At 48.8% G+C, this 21,749-nt stretch overlaps 1 protein-coding gene across 2 annotated transcripts; it reads left to right on the top strand.

The window, feature by feature from the left end:
• The first annotated feature begins 2 nt into the window (after positions 1 to 2).
• On the top strand, positions 3 to 21,312 carry dvl3b (dishevelled segment polarity protein 3b). 2 transcript variants are annotated; one of them, XM_066709069.1, is made up of 16 exons: positions 3 to 562; positions 10,099 to 10,168; positions 11,898 to 12,019; positions 12,836 to 12,942; positions 13,174 to 13,309; positions 13,913 to 14,006; positions 14,187 to 14,256; positions 14,466 to 14,605; positions 14,793 to 14,869; positions 15,198 to 15,265; positions 15,519 to 15,554; positions 16,453 to 16,602; positions 17,243 to 17,374; positions 17,596 to 17,763; positions 18,289 to 18,504; positions 18,982 to 21,312. In XM_066709069.1, exons 1-16 carry the CDS (start codon positions 402 to 404, stop codon positions 19,431 to 19,433), a joined length of 2,199 nt encoding a protein of 732 aa, XP_066565166.1. In that variant the 5' UTR covers positions 3 to 401; the 3' UTR covers positions 19,434 to 21,312. The 2 variants fall into 2 exon arrangements, with proteins under 2 accessions (XP_066565166.1, XP_066565167.1); XM_066709070.1 differs by lacking the exon at positions 15,519 to 15,554 and having other exon boundaries at positions 4 to 562.
• The last annotated feature ends 437 nt before the right edge of the window (positions 21,313 to 21,749 follow it).

Here is a 21,749-nt window from a genome sequence, read left to right as displayed (position 1 = left end):
CAGAGGGAGTATCCTGGAATAACGAGAAAGAGAGAGTCGTTTACACACACACAGACAGCTGCTACTGAGCGAGAGAGAGAAAGAGAGGGATCGGTGAAAGCACGAATCGGGAGATCCCATATAAACAGGAGTGTGGAGAAGAGGAAAACTTTTATCCGTGTTTTTGTCATCTGGGTGAACGGAGAGCAGATCGACAACACGGGAAGTGGTATTTTCCCCCCCCTGAATCCACAGCTTGTGCGTCGGTGTGGGGAGGACGCCAGCCGCGGTCTCTCCGGCGCACCGAGCCACAGGATTAACGCTCGCCGGTCGGTGTCGGGGGGGAAGCCGGGGAAGCGCAGCGGAGAACCGGCGGCCCCCGGGCTGGATGCGCCCGGCCTGTCCGTCCCCAGCGGTTCGCCATGGGGGAGACCAAGATCATCTACCACATCGACGACCAGGAGACCCCGTACCTGGTCAAACTGCCCATCCCCGCCGAGCGAGTCACTTTGGCAGACTTCAAAAATGTCCTCAATAAACCCAACTACAAGTTTTTCTTCAAATCTATGGACGACGACTTCGGGTAAGACGCAGCGGACAGACCCCCGGCATGCATGTTTTACTTTATTGTTCATGTTGTTGTGGGGATTTCTCTCCCCCTCCCTTCTCTCCCTTTTTCTTTCACCGATCCAACTACTTCTTTTCTTGTCCATTCCCCCCCTCCACCACCACACACACACACACACACACTCTCTCTCTCCCTCTCTCCTCCTCCCCTTCAACTCCGTGCATCATCCGCTGCTCCCTCCCCAGCCGGCGTTAAACCGGACCCCCTCTTCGGGAAGGGGGGAGGCAGAGAGAAGGGAGTGCTTAAAAACGGGCCGATCTGCTGAAAGGCTTTCCCAAAATTCATGGATGCCAGTTTTCTCTCTCCCATACCACCAGCGTCCATTTTGGAAATGGAGGAGTCCTATATAAGGCTGTTGGCAGCGCTGACAGCAGAGGGGCCTGTTTTAAAGTCTTCTATGGGGAAAGGCCTGACGGGGAGCTTTATCCGGAGAGGGAAATCTGACCAGGGTCTGCTCCAGTTTTGAATAAGATTGGGGGGGGGGGGGTATCAGTTAATTACCACCGCCCCCCAATAAAATAAAATAATAATAATAATCCTCTCCTTCTACTTCGACCTGCCTCCATCCATGACTGTCTTTCCTAACACCCTGGACGTGACCTCCCCCTCTCTCTTTCGCCGCTACAGTTCACACAACAGTCGGACTGAAAATGGCGGATATGGAGAGCGGGTGGGGGTGGTGTTGGTTTGACGGACGGGACTCTTTTGTTGTGAAAAGAAAAGAAGGGGGAAACAAAACAAAAAAAACCCTCCTTTTGTCGGCATTAGTGTCGCACACACCGGGCTGCTCCGCGGACGGGTTACTTTGTAGCGCCGGGAAGGCAGGCCGGTTTGGGAACGGTGCGTCTCCGTACACCGACTCGCTGTCTTCATCGGGTCCCTCCCTGGATGTCGGTCTTCATCCACACTGAAACCCGAGCATGGCTTTATTAGTTGGGGAAGAGGTGTTTTCCAGCTCTGCTCAAGCCCAGGCAACATCAGGAACTTGGGAACGATCAGAGGACTTTAAATAACGAGCACATCTGTCCGTTTCCTTGCATGGCTTGTGCATCTGTATGTGCTGGGAGATGTGGAGCTGTGCCACCCCAAACACCACAGTGGCCCCCCAGGACATGTCTGTTCTGAGCTCAGCCACACTGACACCGGCTGGGCTCTGACTGTCTGGCCGTGTCTGCAAGAGGCTTTGTGAAGTGACATTGTAACGCATTCAGTTACAATCTGTGCCACCTTCCTTTTGTATAATACACTTTGCATTCATTCTGTCTTGTGTGTGGCGTGTCGGCGCAGACACGGACTGCATTCTGTATGTATTCTTCGTGAGACAACTGTTACCAGTGTAAACGTTTTCCATTTACACATGTGAAATTACAGTCTCTTCCCTTCACCCGCTTGTTAGACTGTAGATTGGGCCGTTTTAATCCGTCTCGGTCAGGAAAGTGACTTTGGCTTGACTAAGGTTTGGTTTACAGAAATTATACCAATGTTAAAAAAAAAGAAAATGAGCCTACAGACATTTTCGCAGATTTGTTCTCCAGGATTTGGGAGGATTCCTAAAAATAAGCCAAGGAGCAAATGCATGTATCCAAGCAATCAAAAAATACTCTTTACTTCCTCTTGTGAGCAGAGGCCGGGCCACTACGAGCTGCAGGAGGTGGCACCACTGCACAGACTCGCACGCACAGCCCCAACCTTGGCTGTCCAGTCTGAGAAGTTGCTGCCACCTCCCCTTCCGAAGAGGAACAGGTTTTTCTGGTTGGCATGCCCCCTGAGATCGCTTCCTATTAATTATTTGGACTGTTGATTTCCCCCCCCCCACCCCCCCACCACACACACACACACACACACACACACACACACACACACACACACACACCCACCCTCAATGAACTCCAGTGTCTGTCTACGGGCAGGGTGTTAAGACCCTTTTCAGGACCTGAGTTTCGGGTTCCTTGAGTTTAAGGGCGGGACACGCAGCTGGTCCACACATCCAGGTCAATAAGGCTAATGGGTGAAAGGGAGGTTAGTGAGTGTTAGTGTGATTGCCTTCTCCAACCCTGTCTGTCTACTCGGCTGATGGCGCAGGGTGGCTGCCACCCTAGAGGGCCCTGCACTTCAGTTGGGAGGAGAAGGACTTCTCTGGGATCCTGCAGGACAAAGAGCGCTGTGGAAATGCGAGTGGGTGTTTTCCCTCAGAGGGTCTTGCACAGCTTGTCATTGCAGAAGAGTCTGGTCTGGGTTGGTTCTGTCACTTAGCTAGTCCTGGACACTTATTTTAACTTGTTTTAAACCAGGAGTAATGCTTAACTTTAAAAACCACTAACTGTCAGAGGGGAGCTCAAGAATATTTGTCCGTTGGCTCCTTTCTCAGAGGCTAGGTGACACATTATCGGTAATCCAGCACGAGAGGCTGTTTAGTCGTGAGCTCTGATGACAGGCCCTGTTACTGCCTGAAATAAGACCATCTAGTGCAATTGATCGGTACGAGACGGAGATCTCAGCCTTTGAAAAGCGGCCCAGTTTCTCGGGTAGAAGTGTCATTAAGTTTCCCGTGATTCTCCAGGAAGCAGAGTGCTGAGGTTTAGGGATCAAGAAGCTTCTGAGCCACAAAATGAGGGGAATGAGTAGATATGGTGCCGTGTAAAGCGTCTGTGGTTTCTGGTCTTTTGTGATTGTTTGCTGTGCTTATGATCAGAAGAGGTATCTCTCTCTCACTGTATTCCTTTTCATAGGTTTTCAGGATGTTTTCTGAATTTCTCATGAAACTGCCAATGGGCCGACCTGGAAGCAGTGCAGCATACAAAAGACACGCACACGCAGGAAAGTGAACACTGGATCACTCAAATTCTTGTCAAGTCTGTACAGTAGTGATGGACATTCAGTGCCTCTCAACTAGAGCACATTGTCACTTAGTTCAGCAGGAAACGGACACGCTCCTGGTCTAGCTGGTGGATACTCGGTCTTTCAAATGATCTTGTGCAAAAAAGAGATAAATCAACTTGAGAGGATCCCTTATAAAACACTTCAGTTGAATGAAGCACTAGCCATAAGATTGTTTTATCTTCATTATTTACTCCAACAACCACTCTGTTTATAACTGAAAAAGTGCTGCTGATAACCGACTACAGTGCAGCCGTGAATTCCCCCTGTAATCTCGCTGAGCCTCTGGCTGGAGAGAGCATTTATGTTTTCCTAATCTGCAGTGATTACTGACGGATATCTCGTTAGCATGTAATCTGACACTGTCTCTTAATCATTCCACACAGGGCTGGGGGGTGGCGCTGAGAGAGCAAGGGAGGAAAGCAGAGGGTCCAGACTTAAATTAGGGCTGACCTTCCAGTGCCTAGGAAAAAACAATTTTTGCGCTGTTCTTTCCTCTCCATTCTTTGTGTCTAGGAGTGGCTGGAATAGTTCAGGGGCTACTGCTGTCAAAATAAACTGAGAACCAGAGTGCAAGGTAGAGGGAGAGATGTTTGTGGGTGGGCCAGACTCCCAGGGCCGTGTGGTGGTGTTCTGGTGGTAGTGTTTGTTGTGCTGGGTGCTGTCCCCCCAGGATCCTTCGGGGAAACAGCTGGGAGAGGTTCACAACACCGGGAAACGAGTGCCAAACGCGAACAGCCAGCTCTCTGCAGCTCCCAACTGTAACTGTTGGTTTTGCTGCCTGAAGACAGGGGGTCGGCAGTTGGCCATTGTGGGGTCTGCAAGGAGGGGAGGGGAGCAGACGCACACAGACACACGGATACACACGCATGAAGAGCAGTAAAGTGGGCTGGGGCAGGAAGTAGACTTAAGTGAATTAAAGTAGGAGGTCACCAGGAAGACCAGGTTTCAGAGTCTGGATTTGGCTCTGATACCAGGGCAGATCAGACCCCTCACTCGCTGTCTGTTTGTCTGTGTAAGGGATGCTGCTTATTGCTTTAATGCTTCTTCAGTACAAAGTGTAGAAGGGCTTGCAGTTAAGGGTGACTATGTATAGGTGGCCCTGGCAGAGATCTGTCGTCATTTGGATCTGTCCATCACCATGTGAGGGGAGGCAGAGTTCAAAGATCAGAGGTCATGCTTCCCCCCCTCCCCGAATGTCCCACTGGCTGAGCTCGTGCGCTGAGAAACTATTTGTCTCGCTCCGACCGTGAAACACCCTGGAATTGTCCAGAGATTAGTCTGTTTACTCATTGAGAATGGCAAACACGAGAGGGAGTGCTGCCCTCCAGTCTTATGTCTGCTGGCTCTAAATCGCGGAGGGCGAAGATTGGTGCCTATTAACCCTTTCTCCCTTCTCAAGCATGTAATCCCTTAAGTGGATCAAACTGCTGTGCAACACGAGTTGGGTTCCACGCAGTGCGTACAGCAGCTGTGTGCCAAATGTGCGTATGTGCGAGGTGTTGAACATTTGTGTACCGTGTGTGTCCAGTTGTGTGCGGTGGTGCTGTGCGTCGGTAGTTCAGTGTTAAACCCCCAATCACTGAGGTGTGCGTTTCCATGTCTGTCCTGGTCTGCAGACTCTGACTCACACTGTCCATGCAAAGACTGTAACAGGCCCTTTTTTGAGAGTGTGGTCATTAATTAACCTTTCGTCTGTTGTCTTCCTTTTAATTCATTTATAATTGGTAAGTTAGTAAGAATGCGGGTAGAGATGCATGAATCAGATTTATTTGGAAAGGTGACTTTTTTTTTTTTTCTTCTTGGAACAGGCTTAAAGAATGACTGACTGCAGAGATTAAAACTGAGAAGTCATCAGATTCTGTATCAACTTGTCATCGTTGGGGGATCCAGGCAAGAGAACAGAAGAGGGTTACTTAGTTGTCCTAATCTAACCTGCTGACTTTTAAAATGGCAAACCAGTAGCTGAACCCACAAACGAACATTCGGTGCAATCAGTGAATACCCACCGCTTGGTGCACAGCTGCACCGTATTGTAATTTGCTGGTCTGAGGGGGTGACCGGTGGGGGGGGGTCGGTGGTCAGTGACTCAGAGAACTGCTTCATTGAGAGGAAAGCTGTATCCTGGGCCTTAAAATAAACGCATGATTTGCTTTATGTAAAACACCCCACCCCTCTCCGTGGTCCTGGGACTGAAGCCCATCCAGCTGTTTTTGTCGGTGCAGTGGTTAGAGCAGGAGTTGAAATAATGTGCAGTGTGTGCAGCCCCCTGTCACCCCGTCCCTGTTTTAATAGTGAGTGACTGTGCTTTAGATAAAAGCGTCTACACTTTCAGTCTCTCTCACTTTCTCTCTCCCTCTCTTTTTCCCTCTCTCCTTGAATCGATGGTTCTTTTAAGGAGGTTGACCTACTTTCTTCCCATTCCTCTGTTTTCTGCCTTGTCTACTCCTCTTTCATGTGCTTTGTGTGTGTCTGTGTGATGTAGAGAGGGTGTGTGTGTGTGTGTGTGTGTGTGTGTGTGTGTGTGTGTGTATAGCTGGCTGTTATTACTGAGATTGTCTGTGGGTCCAGGGACATTATAGCCTTTGGATCCGGTCTGCTTTTACCCCTCTTTCTCCCTCTATTTCAATACTTGAAATCCACATCCTAATTTCTCCTCTCCTTCTTTTTGTTTTTCTTCCCTGTCTTTAGAGAATTGTGCTGACTCTGTCCCTGATGTGTGCAAACTCAAAGAAGCAATCCTCTTTGAGCCTGTTTATTTCTGAATCCATTTCTCTCCTTTACAAACACTCTCTCTCCCTTGTGTGTACTCACTGCTTTCCTATCTCTCTCTCTCTTTCTCCTGTATTACATTTTTGATCTCATTTTTCTGCATTGAATTAAGTTTTGCAATTTAATCAGGAGCGCCTGTGAACATACCGTTCTCCTTTATTAGGAGTCAATTCTATTTAAAAATCAATAGGGCACTGTTTGAACTTAATTTAACTGGACAAACAGCATCAAGAGGGGGAGGGAGGAGCAGAGACCGCAAGAGAGCGAATGAAGGAGAGAGGGACAGGGACAGGGGGGAGAAGGGCACAATCTCTTTCCGTAGCCTCCATCTCCCTTTCTCCCTTCTCAGTGAGATGGAGATGGGGGTGTGAGAAGGACTGGGAATGATGGGTGGGGGAGAGAGAGGGACAACAAGGAGGTGGAGAAGAATGTTAAAAGGTTGAGCGAGAGAGAGAGAGAGAGAGAGAGAGAGACAGACAGACAGACAGACATACATACATACATACAAAGGGCTTTCTCTCCACACTGTGATGATGAAGCTTATCTTCTTCCTCACTCTCTTCCACCTCTATCACAGCTCTCCCTCTAGGGCTGGCTCCCCATCTGTGTGTGTGTGATCTATGACTGTAAAGATTAGGAATAGGATGATTTGTATTCTTATTATTTAAAGATCTTTGGCATCTGGGTGATGGCAGTGTGGTGTGAGTCCTGTGTGTGTGTGTGAGATACTGCCACTGGTCTCTCTCTCTCTCTCTTTTGCCCTTCCCCGGGAGTGTTAATAGGCTGTGTGGACATGGGGCGGGTTAATTGGATTGCACAGGGAGATGATTACCAAGACCGAGAAGATGCACTGAGCCTCTGATTAATATAGACACACACATGCTCACTGCTGTTGATAATTCTAATCTGGGCTTTCCCCTATACTTAACTATTTTGCTCTCTGTGGCTCTCTCCTTCCTTATCCCTCTCTCTCCCTCTCTCCCCCTCTCCCTCATAGGAATAATAGAAGTATCTCTTCCTGAATGCATTCGAGTGGTTCTGCAGACTTGGGGAATCGGGCCCAGTGCTGACAGCAACCCCCACATACACACTCCAGCAACAAACGGCAAATGCATTAACAAGCCCTCCAAACTGTACTCTGGGGTGTTCGTGTGTGCGCGTCGGTTTCTGTGTCTTCATGTGAATGCTCTAGTGAGATTGTGCAGCCCCTGGCTCTTCCACTGCAGACCATTGCTGGACTCCCTCCCAACCAGTTGGGTTAGCCTACAGTATGTCCGTTTAACGTGAGTGAGTCGAACACCATGACCCCAGCACTGCTTCCAGAGAGCCCTAATCAGCCCAGTTAGTGGCTAAATTTCACATACATCAGGGCAAACTCGGACAACAGTTTAGTGGGCATTCAACTTGAATTAAAACTGGAATGTTCTTCAGAGCCAAACCTTCCCCCGAAATGCCGAAATCAGTTACTGTATATACGAATACAATTTTAAATAGCTGTATTTAAAAAACAAACAAAAAAAAAAACGTAATTCTCATCTCGAGATTATCTTCACCTCCGCTTCTCTCCTAATGGTGTTTGTGTTTGCGATTGTTGAAACGGAAGATCCTGAGCACTGCCAACATACCCTGGGCGATCTGCACAGCGAGCGCTCTGGATCCCCCCCCGCCCCCGGCTACAGTGACAGCTGCTAACAGCTTGACTCCCCGCAGAAGGTGCTTTATTAATGCATTATTAATTACGTTATTAAAAGTGTGTGCTAATCTCCGGTATTAGTCTGTTGGAACGTTAATTAAAACCCACACCAGCAGACCCAGGAGCTGTTCCGTGACCTGCCTGCACTCGGAGTGGCAAGGCTATGGAGAAGACGTTGGCCCACGGGCCCCCTGTAGAGAGGGCCCTCACAGCTATTGTGCTGTGGACAGGCGCAGGCTGTACTGGAACCTCTCTGAAACTATTGACTCAAAATGTTATTATATCATTTACATTTTTTGGTCAGAAACTCCTTCTCCCTTCTCTCCCTCTCTCTCTGGCATAGTGCCGTGGCAGTGTGAGCGTGATGCAGGGAGGCACTGGGTATTTGGTAAATTGCCTGGAAAGGCAGCCAATTACAGTGTTTGGTTTGGCTGATAATGTAGCTGCTAAGTGATTTTATATATTTTCAGTTTATTTATATATTTAATGCATTATGGGGAGGGGAGGAAAAAGTCGTGCCCAGAGCATGGCGGGGTAGGGGTGGGTGTTGTGCTGGTTAGGGGGGCTGGCGGGCCAGTTCAAATAGGGTGGTTGGGATGGGTAGGGCTTGTTCTTTGAAAAACAAAACAAAAAGTAACCCCAGGAAGTGTAGGCTGACTTTGGGTCATGATTGGGCTGTGCTTTCTCTTCTCTGTGTGTGTGAGCGCATGTGTGTGCTCTTGTGTGAGTGTGAGTGAGGCCTGGCCTGTGTTTATACAGAGCAGCAAGGCAGAGTTCGAGCAGGTGATCTGACTGCGACCAGAGGTAGGGGTGTGTCGGAGGGGCAACCACATGCTACGAATATATATTTTTTTTATGCAACACATGAACTTCTCTTTTTAAAAACTGCCAATTGCTGCCACACTTCTCTGGGTCCCTATCTTGGCTAGTCTTATCTATGGGGGGGGGAACATCTTTCTCATAATAGCTGTGCTTCTGTTTTTATGTACCTGCAGTGTGAAGTGTTGTTCTGTCAGTCTGTTTACCTTGACTATTACCTGCGTTGTGCTCTGTCCGGTGGGGTGCGCTGTGCCAAGATTGCAGTGTCTGGGCACCCTGAGATTGATTGCTCAGTGCTTGTGTGCGTGGGTGTGTCACTGTTTACCAGAGAACAGGGTGCTTTCGCCATGACGCCATCGCTGTGCCAGCCTGCTCTCTGTTTGGTGACCTTGCTGAGGAATCTGCAGTCTCTTGTGCTGTTTTTATTCGCTCTTTGTAATCGGTGGAAATTCATGGGTTGTTAGGCTACTGCATGTTTCTTGGTTTGTTTGATGCATGTTTTCACTCTCTCTCTCTCTCTCTCTCTCATACGGTTTACATTTCAATATTTCTCGCCTAATACTATTATCCACACATTTACCCTCCTCCTGCCTCCTGCCAATGGGATTCTTACAGAGGTAATCATTTACATTTACCTTACACTATCACACGCAAAATCTTTGAACACGAAAATCTTAAATACTTTCAAGTGAGATCAGTGAAGCAATTGACGGCCAACAGCCAAATGTATCTCCTCCTTAGTTCTACAAATGGGAAGCAGTGCTGTGGGAATTTGGGAATTGGGAGCTGACATTATTAAAAGCCATGGCACGAATGTTTATATGACCCCTGAAACCCCATTTCACAGACAGTCTATGGCTCTGCTGTTTGCACTCTGACCGAGCTCCATACACACAGCAGCCCAACTTTGATATTGGTTTTATTATCATCATTATTGTTATTATTATTTGTCCCATGAGCACCACTCCCCCCCACCCCAGGCTGCACTGCACAGCTGTCCCTCTTGGCCCAGTTGACAGCCTGAGGACGGTTTCTGTGGAAACCGGGGTCGTGTGAGGTCACCACCTTTTCACTGAGCAGCTGTGAGAGTCGTTAAAACGGGGGAGGTGGGGGGCTGTGTGCGTGTGTGCGTTTCCTTGTGGGCGTGTGATTTCTATAAACTCTTCAAAGCAAAGAACCAGGTGCACTCCAGCAGTTCCCCTCCTGCGACATACTGTATCGTACTATAGTGCGTTGATATGTTTTACTGAGCCGTGCAGTTCTGTGCTCTGTGCGCCGCAGGTCCGGGTGTCTGTGTAGCGCTGGTGTTGACATGTTCTCTCTGTTCCAGGGTGGTGAAGGAGGAAATCTCGGATGACAATGCCAAGCTGCCCTGTTTCAATGGCCGGGTGGTGTCCTGGGTGAGTGTCGCCCATCGCAAACGCCCTCCTGTGCATCCCCTCCCCCATCTGACCTGCCACCACATATATACACACACATGGGTGCTGATATGGGTTGGTTGGGGGGTGCAGCAGCCACATAAATACAATTTATTTGCAAGAAAAAACATTGTTCAGATTGTTCAAATGCCAGCTGTCTACTAATGCAAACCCCCTCCCTCCTGTTCTGTGTTCTGTCTCAACACCTTCCCCCACCTCTCTCTCTCTCACACACACACACACACACACACACACACACACTGTCTGCTAGGCCTGCACTGTGGTTGACCTGGACCTTCAAAATGCCTCCAGTAGTTCATAAGCCAAAGACCAGGAACTATGATCTAACCTCCCAATTTACTGCTAGCCAACCAGCAAATGCAAACGGCTAACTAATCGCCATAATACTATCCAACAAATGGACACAACACTACAGGAGGCTACAGGACTCTGTTTCTCTGAGGGTTAGATTCATAAGGCCTTCCCCATCATAGCCGTTTTATTTTCTTGGTTAGTTCTACAGCACAATGGATTGGTAAAGCGTTATATGGATCAGTCAGAAGGCTCATTTAAGAGTGTGTGTGCACATCTGGGTTTGGAACATTTTCAGAGACCAGTCCCTGCTTTGTGTGTGTCTGTGTCTCTTCCCCTTCCCTCTTCCCCTGTTCCTCTGCAGTGTTTCTGGGTAAATTGTCTGCGAGTGTTTGTCAATTACAGTGCAGCTGGTCTGCAGCCCCCTCCACACAGAAGGAGGGGCTATCGCCACACAGACAGCTGTGTGTGTGTTGGTGTGTGTTTGCTGTGTTGATTTGGTCAAGGCATTGTGACATCTGTCCCAGATGGAAGCCATGCCTTATTTATCTTTCTCGTTCTTGAAATCAGTCTATTTGGCAGTTATTCCTAGAGAGCGTCTGAGTCTGGTGCAGGGAGATGTGCCTTGAGGAGAAATGAGCTGGGTTTCTCACTGTGCCTCACACTTCACTGACCTAAAACTTTAGAACAGTCTTAAAATGACGGCACTGAGCCCAGACCCTAAACACCCACGCGGATACAAGCACAAATGCACACTTTTCTATACAGAAGACAAAAGCGGAAATATTTTGCCTTCTAGTTCCACACAGTGTTCCCAGAATTCCCCCCTGCTGTGATGCACCATTCCAACAGCAGGAGAGAGACCACTGCTGGCCAAAATGTGCAATTTGCATCAGGATTGTAAACCAGAGCAACAAATACAGTCGACGAGCCCCAGAGTTGGAAAACAGATACCCACTCAGACCTGGCTGATTGGATTAGCTAACTGGAGTCACAGGGTGGTGACGCCGCTCCTAGAATATGAATGAATTGATTGAATCTGGGGTAGGATGCAAACAGACACAAAAAGCACATTCCTTGGAGGGTCTTTAAATAGCAGCAGCCAGTATCTCTGCAGTGCTCATATGTCAACGTGCTCATTCTCCCTGCTTTCCAGTGGCGGTCCAGTGACCATCATTACCACATTCCTGCATGCTGGGACCAGATACAGCACCTCTGCAATGCTACACTACACTGGGACTAGCATTGCACAGTGGAGGGCTGTGGCCTCCACATCTCAACTCATATAAACATGCCTTGTGTACCAACACATGTAAATCTTTCTATGTCTGTACCTGTGACAGCACTTGTCCGTCTGTCACAAGTATGTGATGGTGTCTCTGTCTGTGTGCCTCCCCAGCTGGTGTCAGCAGACGGTTCGCACTCTGATGGGGGCTCGGTCTGTGCCGACAGCCAATCGGATCTCCCGCCGCCCATCGAGAGGACCGGGGGCATCGGGGACTCCAGACCACCGTCCTTCCAGTTAGTAGTCTGTCTGTCTGTCTGTCACTACTGTGTCTTGGTCTGTTACTGTCGAGATATGTTACGTGTTATTGGAAGCTGGACATATCTGTCAGTCACTGCTGTGGAACAGATTAATATCTGCTTCTGTACACTCAGGCTGAGCTCACTGTCCAGGCTTTCTGTGAAATCTGTAACCTGTATGCAATCCTGGGGTGGGGGGGGGTGCTGTGCTGTGCTATGCTGTGTGAAGAGAATATATACATGTATGTATGGTGGCTGTCTCCCTCTAGTGGCAAAAGGCAAGTACTGTAACTGAGGAGTTGCTGTGGGGCCCTGCCACTCCAGTGTGGTCGTAGCACTGACATTAACACAGAATGACACTCAGATTAAATCGGTTGACACTTAAACGTTAGGAATCTTGGGGAACCCCCTCCAGTGCGCTTGCGTTTCTGGTGTCACTTTGCAGCAGGGAGAGCGAGCACTCACGAAATCACTGCAGACACGTATGAATATGTTCCGCTTTCTGGAAATGCATCAGGGAATATTAGAGCTCACCCAGTTGCATCATGCAGCGTGTAATATCTAGTAGTGTATGAGACCAGATCTATCTAGGCCTCTCTTCCTGGTCATAATTCAACAATTTTCTCTTGCTTTATCTTTCTTTTACTCTCTTCTTCCCCCCCATTTCATATCGCACTGTTTCTCTGTCCACCCCCCCTCCCACCACCTTTTTAACATTTCCTCCTGCTCCCTCACTCTCTCCTTCCCCCTCCTTCCTCTATCCCTTTCTCCTCTGCCATCCCTGCCTGTCCCTCCCTCACTTAACCCTCTCAGTGCAAATGCTGCCGGCAGTCAGGACAATCTGGACAATGAGACTGAGACGGAGTCTGTGGTGTCCCTGCGGCGAGAGCGGCCACGGAGGAAAGACACGCATGACCATGGTGAGCCTCCCACACCTCCCCCAACCCCTCACTGACTCCTCTGCACCCATCAAAGTCAAAAACCCCACAGAGCATTGAGTGTATTTGCAAAGATGTGGTGCATCAATGGCATTCCACACAGATGTGTGCCCTGTTTATTTATTTCATTATAGCAGTGCCCTGTAGTTTGCTTGCTACTGGTAGTTATGTAGGGGGGTGAGTATGATCAGTGTATGTGTTCCCCCTCTGTAGGACCGCGGGTGAACGGGCACGCACGGCCAGAGCGACGGCAGGAAATGGGCGGCTACGAGAGCTCGTCCACGCTGATGAGTAGTGAGCTGGACACAACCAGCTTCTTTGACTCAGAGGAGGATGACTCTGCCAGCCGGTACGGCACCACACTGCATGTGTCGAGCACAGTGGTTCTCAATCCTCTCCTGGAGGACCCCCTACCCTGCTGGTTTTTGTTCCAAATGAGCTTTCAGTTACTCAGTTGAACCCTTAATTTAAGTAATTTTATTACATTTGACTCTTGTAATTGTATAACTGATAAAAAGTTGTTTCATTAATAAGATAATTTCCTCATACAATTTTATTCTTAAAACCCCTATGGTTAAGAGGCTCTGATTTAGGAAATTATTATTAGTTCAAGTAAGGGTTCAATTAAGTAACTGAGAGCTTGGCTGGAACAAAAACCAGCAGGGTAGGTGGTGCTCAAGGACATGGTTGAGAACCACTGGTCTAACCCACACATTATACTGCTGAGAGTAGTGGGAAAATTAGTTCACATGCTAAAAGACATAATTTCCCAGTGTTTTTTGGGTGTAGCAACACTGTTGATCCTAATGTATGTAGTCCCTTTGATAGGTGGGTGTTTCCCTCACCATTCAGTGCTCTTAAAGACCTGACCTGACCGGTCTAGGGAGGCGTTTCCTGGTGTCAGTCAGTCAGTTTGGTATCCGTGTGATCTCATCTCTGTGCGTCTCCCCAGGTTCAGCAGCTCCACCGAACAGAGCACCTCCTCCAGGCTCATGAGACGACACCGCCGCCGCCGACGGAAACCCAAAGCCCCACGCATGGAGAGGGTAGGATACGCAGACGCCTAGACACATTGACAGACTTTTAGATACACCGACATGGATACGCTGCAATGAATGGTCAAGCGGACAAATCCTGAGCTACTCAGACAGGCAGACGCATCCCGACACTAATCCAAAAGCTAGAAATCCTTCTGATTAATGACTCTCATATCTCTTTCTACACAGTCCTCGTCATTCAGCAGTATCACAGACTCCACCATGTCTCTCAACATCATCACTGTCACTTTAAACATGGGTGAGTACAGTGTGTATGTCTGGACTGACCTTGTGCATTTTCTAAGATGGAGAGAGACTCTTTTTACCCTACGTTTGGGGGGAAAACTGTTTTTAAATGGTGCTTTTCAACTGGGGTGTTTGAATTGATACCCTGAGCTCTGTCTGAGCTGTGTGTCTCTTCTTTTTCCTTATTCCTGCCTCACTCGCTTTATCTCTGTCCATCTGTAGAGAAATATAACTTCCTGGGCATCAGCATCGTGGGCCAAAGTAACGAGCGTGGCGACGGGGGCATCTATATCGGCTCCATCATGAAGGGGGGCGCTGTGGCAGCTGACGGGAGGATAGAGCCCGGGGACATGCTGCTGCAGGTGAGGAGGCCTGGGCCAATGGGTAGTGGGATGGGGGATGGTGAAGAGAGGACGGGTAATAGGGGATACACCTTAGGGTGGAGCAAGGGTGGGCAGGTGTCTTGCTTAAAAAAAAAAAAAAAGGTTCAAGATCTCTCTCGTGTATATATAGAGATTAAACATAAATGAATCCTCTCTCTCTCTCTAGGTGAACGATATCAACTTTGAGAACATGAGCAACGACGATGCAGTGCGAGTTCTGCGGGAGATTGTACACAAGCCTGGGTGAGACTCGATGCAATGCCCCCTCTCACTGTACAGTGCATCCAGTGGTTTAGCACACAGTGTGACCAGTTTGTACTGCCTCTCCCAGCTGTAGCTAAGCTGTACCTGGAGGGACACACCTAGGACAGGACAGCATCCTGCCTCATGTCTGGCTAAACAGGGACAGGCCTGTGTGGGGAAGGCTGAAGTGAGAATAGAGAGAACAGAGACTTTTTACTAGGCCTTACCTATGTTTAGGTGGTGGGTGCATTTCTGATTGTGTGTGTGTGTGTGTTAGAGTCTTGGGAGGGTTTAGTGCCCCATGTGACCGACCCCTCTCTCTTCATAGTCCCATCACTCTAACGGTGGCCAAATGCTGGGACCCCAACCCTCGAGGCTGCTTCACCCTGCCAAGGAGTAAGTACACTGCACTGGTACACACTCACAGTACTCGGACACGACACCCTGTAAACTTTACACACTCGCACTGCACACTATTCTCTGTACCAACTGTAAATTAGACACTCACTGTAAACTATACACTGGCTGTATCCAATCATACTGTACATTGTTCTGTACAGTCACATTGCACAGAATCCGTTTTCTGTACTTTCACTGTGTATCTACTGCTGTCCCCCTGGTGGTGCTGACTGCTCTCTCCCTCCTGTAGTGGTGAGCTATGTGGCATACTGCCCCCATCCCACAGGTACCTGCCTGGCCTCTGCGCTTACTGCACACACCCTGGCTATGCTGCAGGGATCCTGTCTGGGGGTCTAGGGGGACCTAGCAAGCTACTGAGCTCTAGCCATGTGGGGTTCTCTGTCTATTTCTCAGGCTGGCTGTGCTGATGCTGAGTGTATGCTCTCTTCCTCTTTCTATGCAATACTTTTACTTTCTCTGTTCCTGCCATTCTCTCTCTCTCTCTCTCTCTGACTGTAGTTGTGGTAGCTCTGAATCTTGAATCCTCTTTATAGCATTGCATTGTGAGGAACTATTGAAGTGCTGCTCTAGACTGCAAGAGAACTGCAGCTCGCCTGTCAGCCATTGTGGAATGTGTGTTTTTGTGTGTGTATCTGTGCATGTGAAGTGTGTGTGTGTATATATCTGAAAGGATATGGACTCGTTTTAAGGTGTCATCCCAGAAAAAATAAAACATATATACACTTTATGTATATACAAATATATATACAGTACAGTACCTGCAGTGAAAGTGGTGCTGTGCCCAGAAGAGGTCGGTGTAGAAATATTGCAGGCACAGCAGCCAGAGAGAAGGACTGTAATGAGAACTAGACCTGATGTAGGATAGCTAGTGCTGAAGTAGGGACTCTCGGCCCCCAGCCCAATCTCTGGGAAATTGCCAAATCTCTTCCTGTCTCTGGTTGTTGCATTTCTCTGACTTTTTTTGTCTTGTCTCCTCTGTTCTTCTTTTATTGCTCTATTACCATTTGTAACCCTTACCCTTTCTGTTTCTCTCCTCACCCACACTCACCCCCCCATTTTTCACCATCTCCATCTTTCTCCCACTCCCCCACACCTACCTTCTTTTTCTCCATCACGCTCCTGTCCCCTTGTCTCCTTCCCCCGCCTCCCTCCTCCCTCCTCAGGTGAGCCGATTCGGCCCATAGACCCTGCAGCCTGGGTGTCCCACACGGCGGCGATGACTGGGGGGTACCCGGTGTACGGTATGAGCCCTTCCATGAGCACCATCACCTCCACCAGCTCCTCCATCACCAGCTCCATCCCCGAGACCGAACGTAAGTGTCGTGACGTACTACCCCCTCCCCCCCTCTGCCTGGCATCTCGCCCGCTGCCGCCCAGAGACGTGCCGCCCCAGGCCGGAGTCATGCATACTGGCATGCGGGAATGCCTCCCCTACCCCCCTCACCTGGCTTCTTACCACTGCTGCCCTCCACCCTGCCACCCTGGGCCGGACACTCCGGGTCCCAGGGAGGCCTGTGCATTTGCATATACACTCATGCAATCTATGGCACAAAATCATGCTTTGTTCAAAGTGCAGCACTCTGGGAAATCCAGTCCACTCACACAGACACCCCAATTGCACACACACACATACACATGCATGGGCAAACAAGACGCACAAAATACACACATGCATACACACACAGGAATCGAACACACGCATACGCATGCACTTTCTCGCTCTACTGCCCTGCACTGGAAGAGCTTTGTGCAGAGGCAGACATACAGACACGGTGACCCCTACACACATTTTTTATTTTACTCACACGCCACACCGCTCTGATGGAGGTGTTCAGCTTTGTCTCAATCACCGACTCCTGCAACTTGGCTTGCTGTGTGTGTGTGTGTGTCTGTCTGTCTGTGGGCCGGTGTTTATCTGTCTGTCCTATCTGACCTCTGTACTGCCTTCTTCAGGCTTCGACGATTTCCACCTGTCAATCCACAGCGACATGGCCACCATAGCCAAGGCCATGGCCTCTCCAGAGTCTGGCCTGGAGGTGCGAGACAGGATGTGGCTGAAAATCACCATCCCCAATGCTTTCATAGGTACGTCTGTCTTTCAAACAAAATAAAGCAACAGTGTTCAGTGTTCAAAAACCCTGAATACTGTAAAATAGATGAAAAATATTGATTTAAATTTAAACGTGTCGTTGAATGATGTTTTCAGTTGAGGAGTCTGTATAGTTTTGACCACAGCTGAAGGTTCACAGCGTTCCCCCCCCTGTGTGCGCCCGTCTCCCTAACCCCCTCTGCCTCGCTGTGCCCAGGCTCGGACGTGGTCGACTGGCTGTACCACCATGTGGAGGGCTTCACTGATCGGCGGGAGGCACGCAAGTATGCCAGCAACCTGTTAAAGGCTGGCTACATCCGGCACACCGTCAACAAGATCACCTTCTCCGAGCAGTGCTACTACATCTTCGGGGACCTGTGTGGCAGTGAGTGTCCACCCCCTTCCTCTGTCCTCACCCTCTTTCACTGACTATCTGTGTCTTGTTGATAGTTTCTTGATTTGAGTTTATTTTAATGTTCACCTTTTGGCACTTGATTTAGTTTTAAGTATTTATTGATTTACCCTTGATTCACTTGGTTTTGTTTAGTCATAAATTAAATCATAAGCATTAATTTTGAATTGTTTTTATTTTTGATCATGTAAAATACTCCACTTCTAAAATACTAAACTTCCCCACATCACCCCCACCCCACACCACATGGACTTGCCACATGGGGGCATCATACACCCTTTGCTCTCTAGCAGCACCCCTGTATGAGTAAAAGTGTAGACTTCGTAGTTCTCTATCAATTTTCTTTTGCGTTCTCTCTTTCTCTAGGATGTGTTTAATACCTTTGTGTCTTGGAGTGATAAATGGGAGTAAATTATCTGCCCAAGCCCCCGCGGTCTTCCTCTCCCTCCCCCTCCCTCCTTCTTACCGCTCTCTCCTCTCCTCTCTTCTCTTTCCCAGACATGGCCAACCTTTCTCTCCATGACCATGACGGTTCCAGTGGAGCCTCAGACCAGGACACCCTGGCCCCTCTGCCCCACCCTGGGGCTGCCCCATGGCCCTTGGCCTTCCCCTACCAATACCCTGTCCCCCATCCCTACAACCCACATCCTGTGCATGAGCCACCCTACAGCTACGGGGGAGGAGGGGGCAGTGCAGGCTCCCAGCACAGCGAAGGTGAGAACAGAAGTGGGTTGCACACACACGGAGGGGAGTGAACAGATTAATAGGCTCCTAAACACGCAGCAGGACATAAAGGTCCAGATGTGCTGAGACACACTACACCAGGGGTGTCCAACCCTGGTCCTGGGGAGCCCCAGTCCACTTAATCTTATAGGTCAACGTAAATCACCAATTTCTAAATACTGGGAACACATGTGAGTTATTAATCAAAGAAGCAAGTCAATCAAGGGAATTCTTCCCTCAGGAGGCTGCAGGTATTCAGATAATTGCTCCAGTGGTTTTTAAAGGACTGATTTTACCACACCACCTGCTTCATTGATCAGAATAAAATACTTCCAGGTGTTCCAGTGACTTCTGAAACTTGCTAAATTGGGGCTCTCTAGGACCATAACACACTTGAGCAGACCCTGAATACCAGTTGAAGTCTGCTGCCTCATGTCTAACTGTGACCCCATTCTCTCTCTCTGTCAGGGAGTCGCAGCAGTGGTTCTAACCGCAGTGGCAGCGAACAGCGGCGCAAAGAAAAGGAGGCGGCGGGGTCAGGGAAGCCACCCGGGGCCGGGGACTCCAAGTCGGGTGGCAGCGGAAGCGAATCGGATCACACCACACGCAGCGGGGTGGGGCGGCGGGAGAGGGCCCCCAGCGAGCGCTCAGCAGCACCCCCTAGCGAGCATAGCGTGCATAGCGTTCACAGCGTGCGCAGTGGACACAGCCTGCGCAGCTCACACAGCCACGCCTACGGCCCCCCCGGCCTGCCCCCACCCCCCTTCCCGCAGCCCCTGATGGGCGCCTCCACCAGTGCTCCCCCCGGTGCCCCCCCGAGCCGCGACCTCGCCTCTGTGCCACCCGAGCTCACCGCCAGCCGTCAGTCCTTCCGCATGGCCATGGGCAACCCCAGCGAGTTCTTTGTGGATGTCATGTGACCGCATGCTCCGCACCCCCTTGTCCATAGACACCTGCTGCCTGGGGGGTGAGGGACAGGGAGGGAGGGGGATAGAGGTCAGAGGAGTATTGGGCTGGTGGTTAGTGAGATGTTTCAGTCGTGTTGTTCTCCCCCTTCCTCCTCCTCCTCCTCCGTTGCCTGCTCGTTTCTTCAGTGAAGAAGACAGGAATTGAAGCGGTTTCCATTTTCATTTTGTATCGTTATTCTAATGCCTGCACATTTTTGTCCAAAAGAAACAAACAAAAAGCAAAGTCAGTCAAAAGGTTGTTCCTGTTCTCATTCATGGTGCTTTACAGTAAAGGCCGAACTCGAAAGATTGTCGCTGTCACTTTTTATTTTTTTTATCGCAGAGTGGACATGACAGCCAGCTTGGCTTCGACATTGATGAGGAATGAGGAACAGGACTGAAACGAGGAGTTACATTTTCCTTTCGCCCCCCCAGCCCCACATACACCGTGCACGATTTCCGAGTGGAGGGTCTGGTCAACAGTGTACACATCCGTTTTCATTGTTTTTCTTTTTTTACAATTGTTTTTAATAAAAAAAAAAAAAAAAAAAAAGACCGAATCGGTAGCAACAGGAAGATCATTATGAAGAAGACATGAGCTACTGATTTCACACAAATGGAAACACTAACACAAAAACTGAGATTTCTTGTTATATTTTGCTTATCCAAGAGAGAGGGAGAGTGGGGGGCAGGGGGGAGAAACTTACAACCTGGTTTATGCTGGATACTGTGAAAATATTTGTAGCCAGGACTGACACTACAGTACTCGTGTCTCAGAGTGAGGGAAGGAGGGAGTGAACTGGGTCTGTATCCTAAAATGGGTGTGTCTGTGTGTGCATTGGTTCATATCCATAGCTCTGACACTTGATTGTGTTTTTATCTAGCTTAACAGACCTGCGACCTGCTCAAGATGAGACCTTTTTGGTTTTAATTTTCTCCTGCAAGCCATCTCTCTCGGCACAGTAATCTGAGTTGGGGGGAGGGGGTCTGTGTTTCTGCAGGGGTGGAAAGAGGAATGTATGTTTTTCTATACAGACACGAATAGATAGATATATTTTTACTGCAAGTAGTTGGTCAGAGAAAAGAGGTGAATGGGAGATTAGAAATATCCTGGCATTTAAAACCCCAGCATGGTTTCAGTTTCGATACGAGAGCTGGAGCTGTGGAGGGGAGGGGGGGTGTTAGAGGCCTGTTTCTCCCTCATTTTTCTTCAGTGCGGGCCTTGTGTGTACTCTACCTCTGTACTCTGAAGATGAGGGAGACTGTGCTTTTCTTCTGTGTCCTCAGAGTGCTGTATCAGCAATATTTTCTCATTGTCTTACTGTCGACTCCATCATATCACCGTTCCCTGTGTCTGCGGGAACGGTTGCCATGGGAGCGGCTGGACAGATGTGATTTCGGAATGTCAGCTGGCACGTGCGGAATGTTCTGGAAGTCATCTTGACTCTGCCAGGCTGCTGTTGAAGGAGCTACGGTTGCTCCAGTACAAACCTCCATAAACACACACCCAATACAATCCTAGACACATGATCTCTGGTGCACAATCTCTCTCCCTTCCTCTCTCTCTCTCTCAGTGCATTTCAGCGTTTTATTTTGTATCATCTTCCCTCTTTTTCTAACTCTAACATCCTGTATACTTTACACAGCTTCCTGTTTCATTGTAACATTGTAACCCCTCTGCTTTTCACCCCCCCTTCTCCAGTACCCTTATATTTACATTTTATTTTTATTTTTTTTAATTATTAGTGACTGATAATGTATAGTGGTAAACGGTTCAGTTTCATACACACTGTACTGTATGCTGTTTTATGAAAAATTGTTTTTATTTATAAACATAGTTTTATTGCCTAAATGAGACTTTTCACCTCATTTATTAGAAACAAAAAACTTGCAACTGGTTAAACTACAAAAACTAAATGAAGAGGGTGAGTGGGTGGTGACTGGGGTTAGGTAACTGGAAGAACACGAGCAAGCCTACTGTAGAGACCTTATCAGTTTGCCCCATCTTGGCTTCTTGAGTTCCAATAGAGGGCATGCGAGAGGGTTGGATTTTCTGTTCTTAAAGGAGTGTACCATGCACAATTCAAAACCCCCCACTTTCTGCAGTAACCTGATTTCCCAAACCTTGTCTCCCATCCAGCAGGCCTCAGCATGGCACTGTCTACTATATCCACACCAAATCCAAACTCTGAATCCATGTCATCTTACTCTTCTCAAGCATATTAGAACATCAGTTTGATTAAGATCACGGACTCTGTGCTGATCTCAGAGTAGTACTACACTCACCTA

The sequence above is a fragment of the Amia ocellicauda genome, chromosome 7, assembly GCF_036373705.1.
Source record: "Amia ocellicauda isolate fAmiCal2 chromosome 7, fAmiCal2.hap1, whole genome shotgun sequence".
NCBI classification, from domain to species: domain Eukaryota; kingdom Metazoa; phylum Chordata; class Actinopteri; order Amiiformes; family Amiidae; genus Amia; species Amia ocellicauda.
The sequence above is the reverse complement of the archived record's forward strand: the minus strand, read 5'-3'. Positions and strand labels throughout refer to the sequence as shown.

What these genes read in the sequence shown, in the direction of transcription:
- dvl3b (XM_066709069.1), top strand. Translation starts at nt 402, where the DNA reads ATGGGGGAGACCAAGATCATCTACCACATCGACGACCAGGAGACCCCG. An exon ending in AAGCCCCACGCATGGAGAGG is followed by an intron (nt 14,007 to 14,186) that starts GTAGGATACGCA and finishes CTTTCTACACAG; the next exon opens with TCCTCGTCATTCAGCAGTAT. An exon ending in CTTCGGGGACCTGTGTGGCA is followed by an intron (nt 17,764 to 18,288) that starts GTGAGTGTCCAC and finishes TCTCTTTCCCAG; the next exon opens with ACATGGCCAACCTTTCTCTC.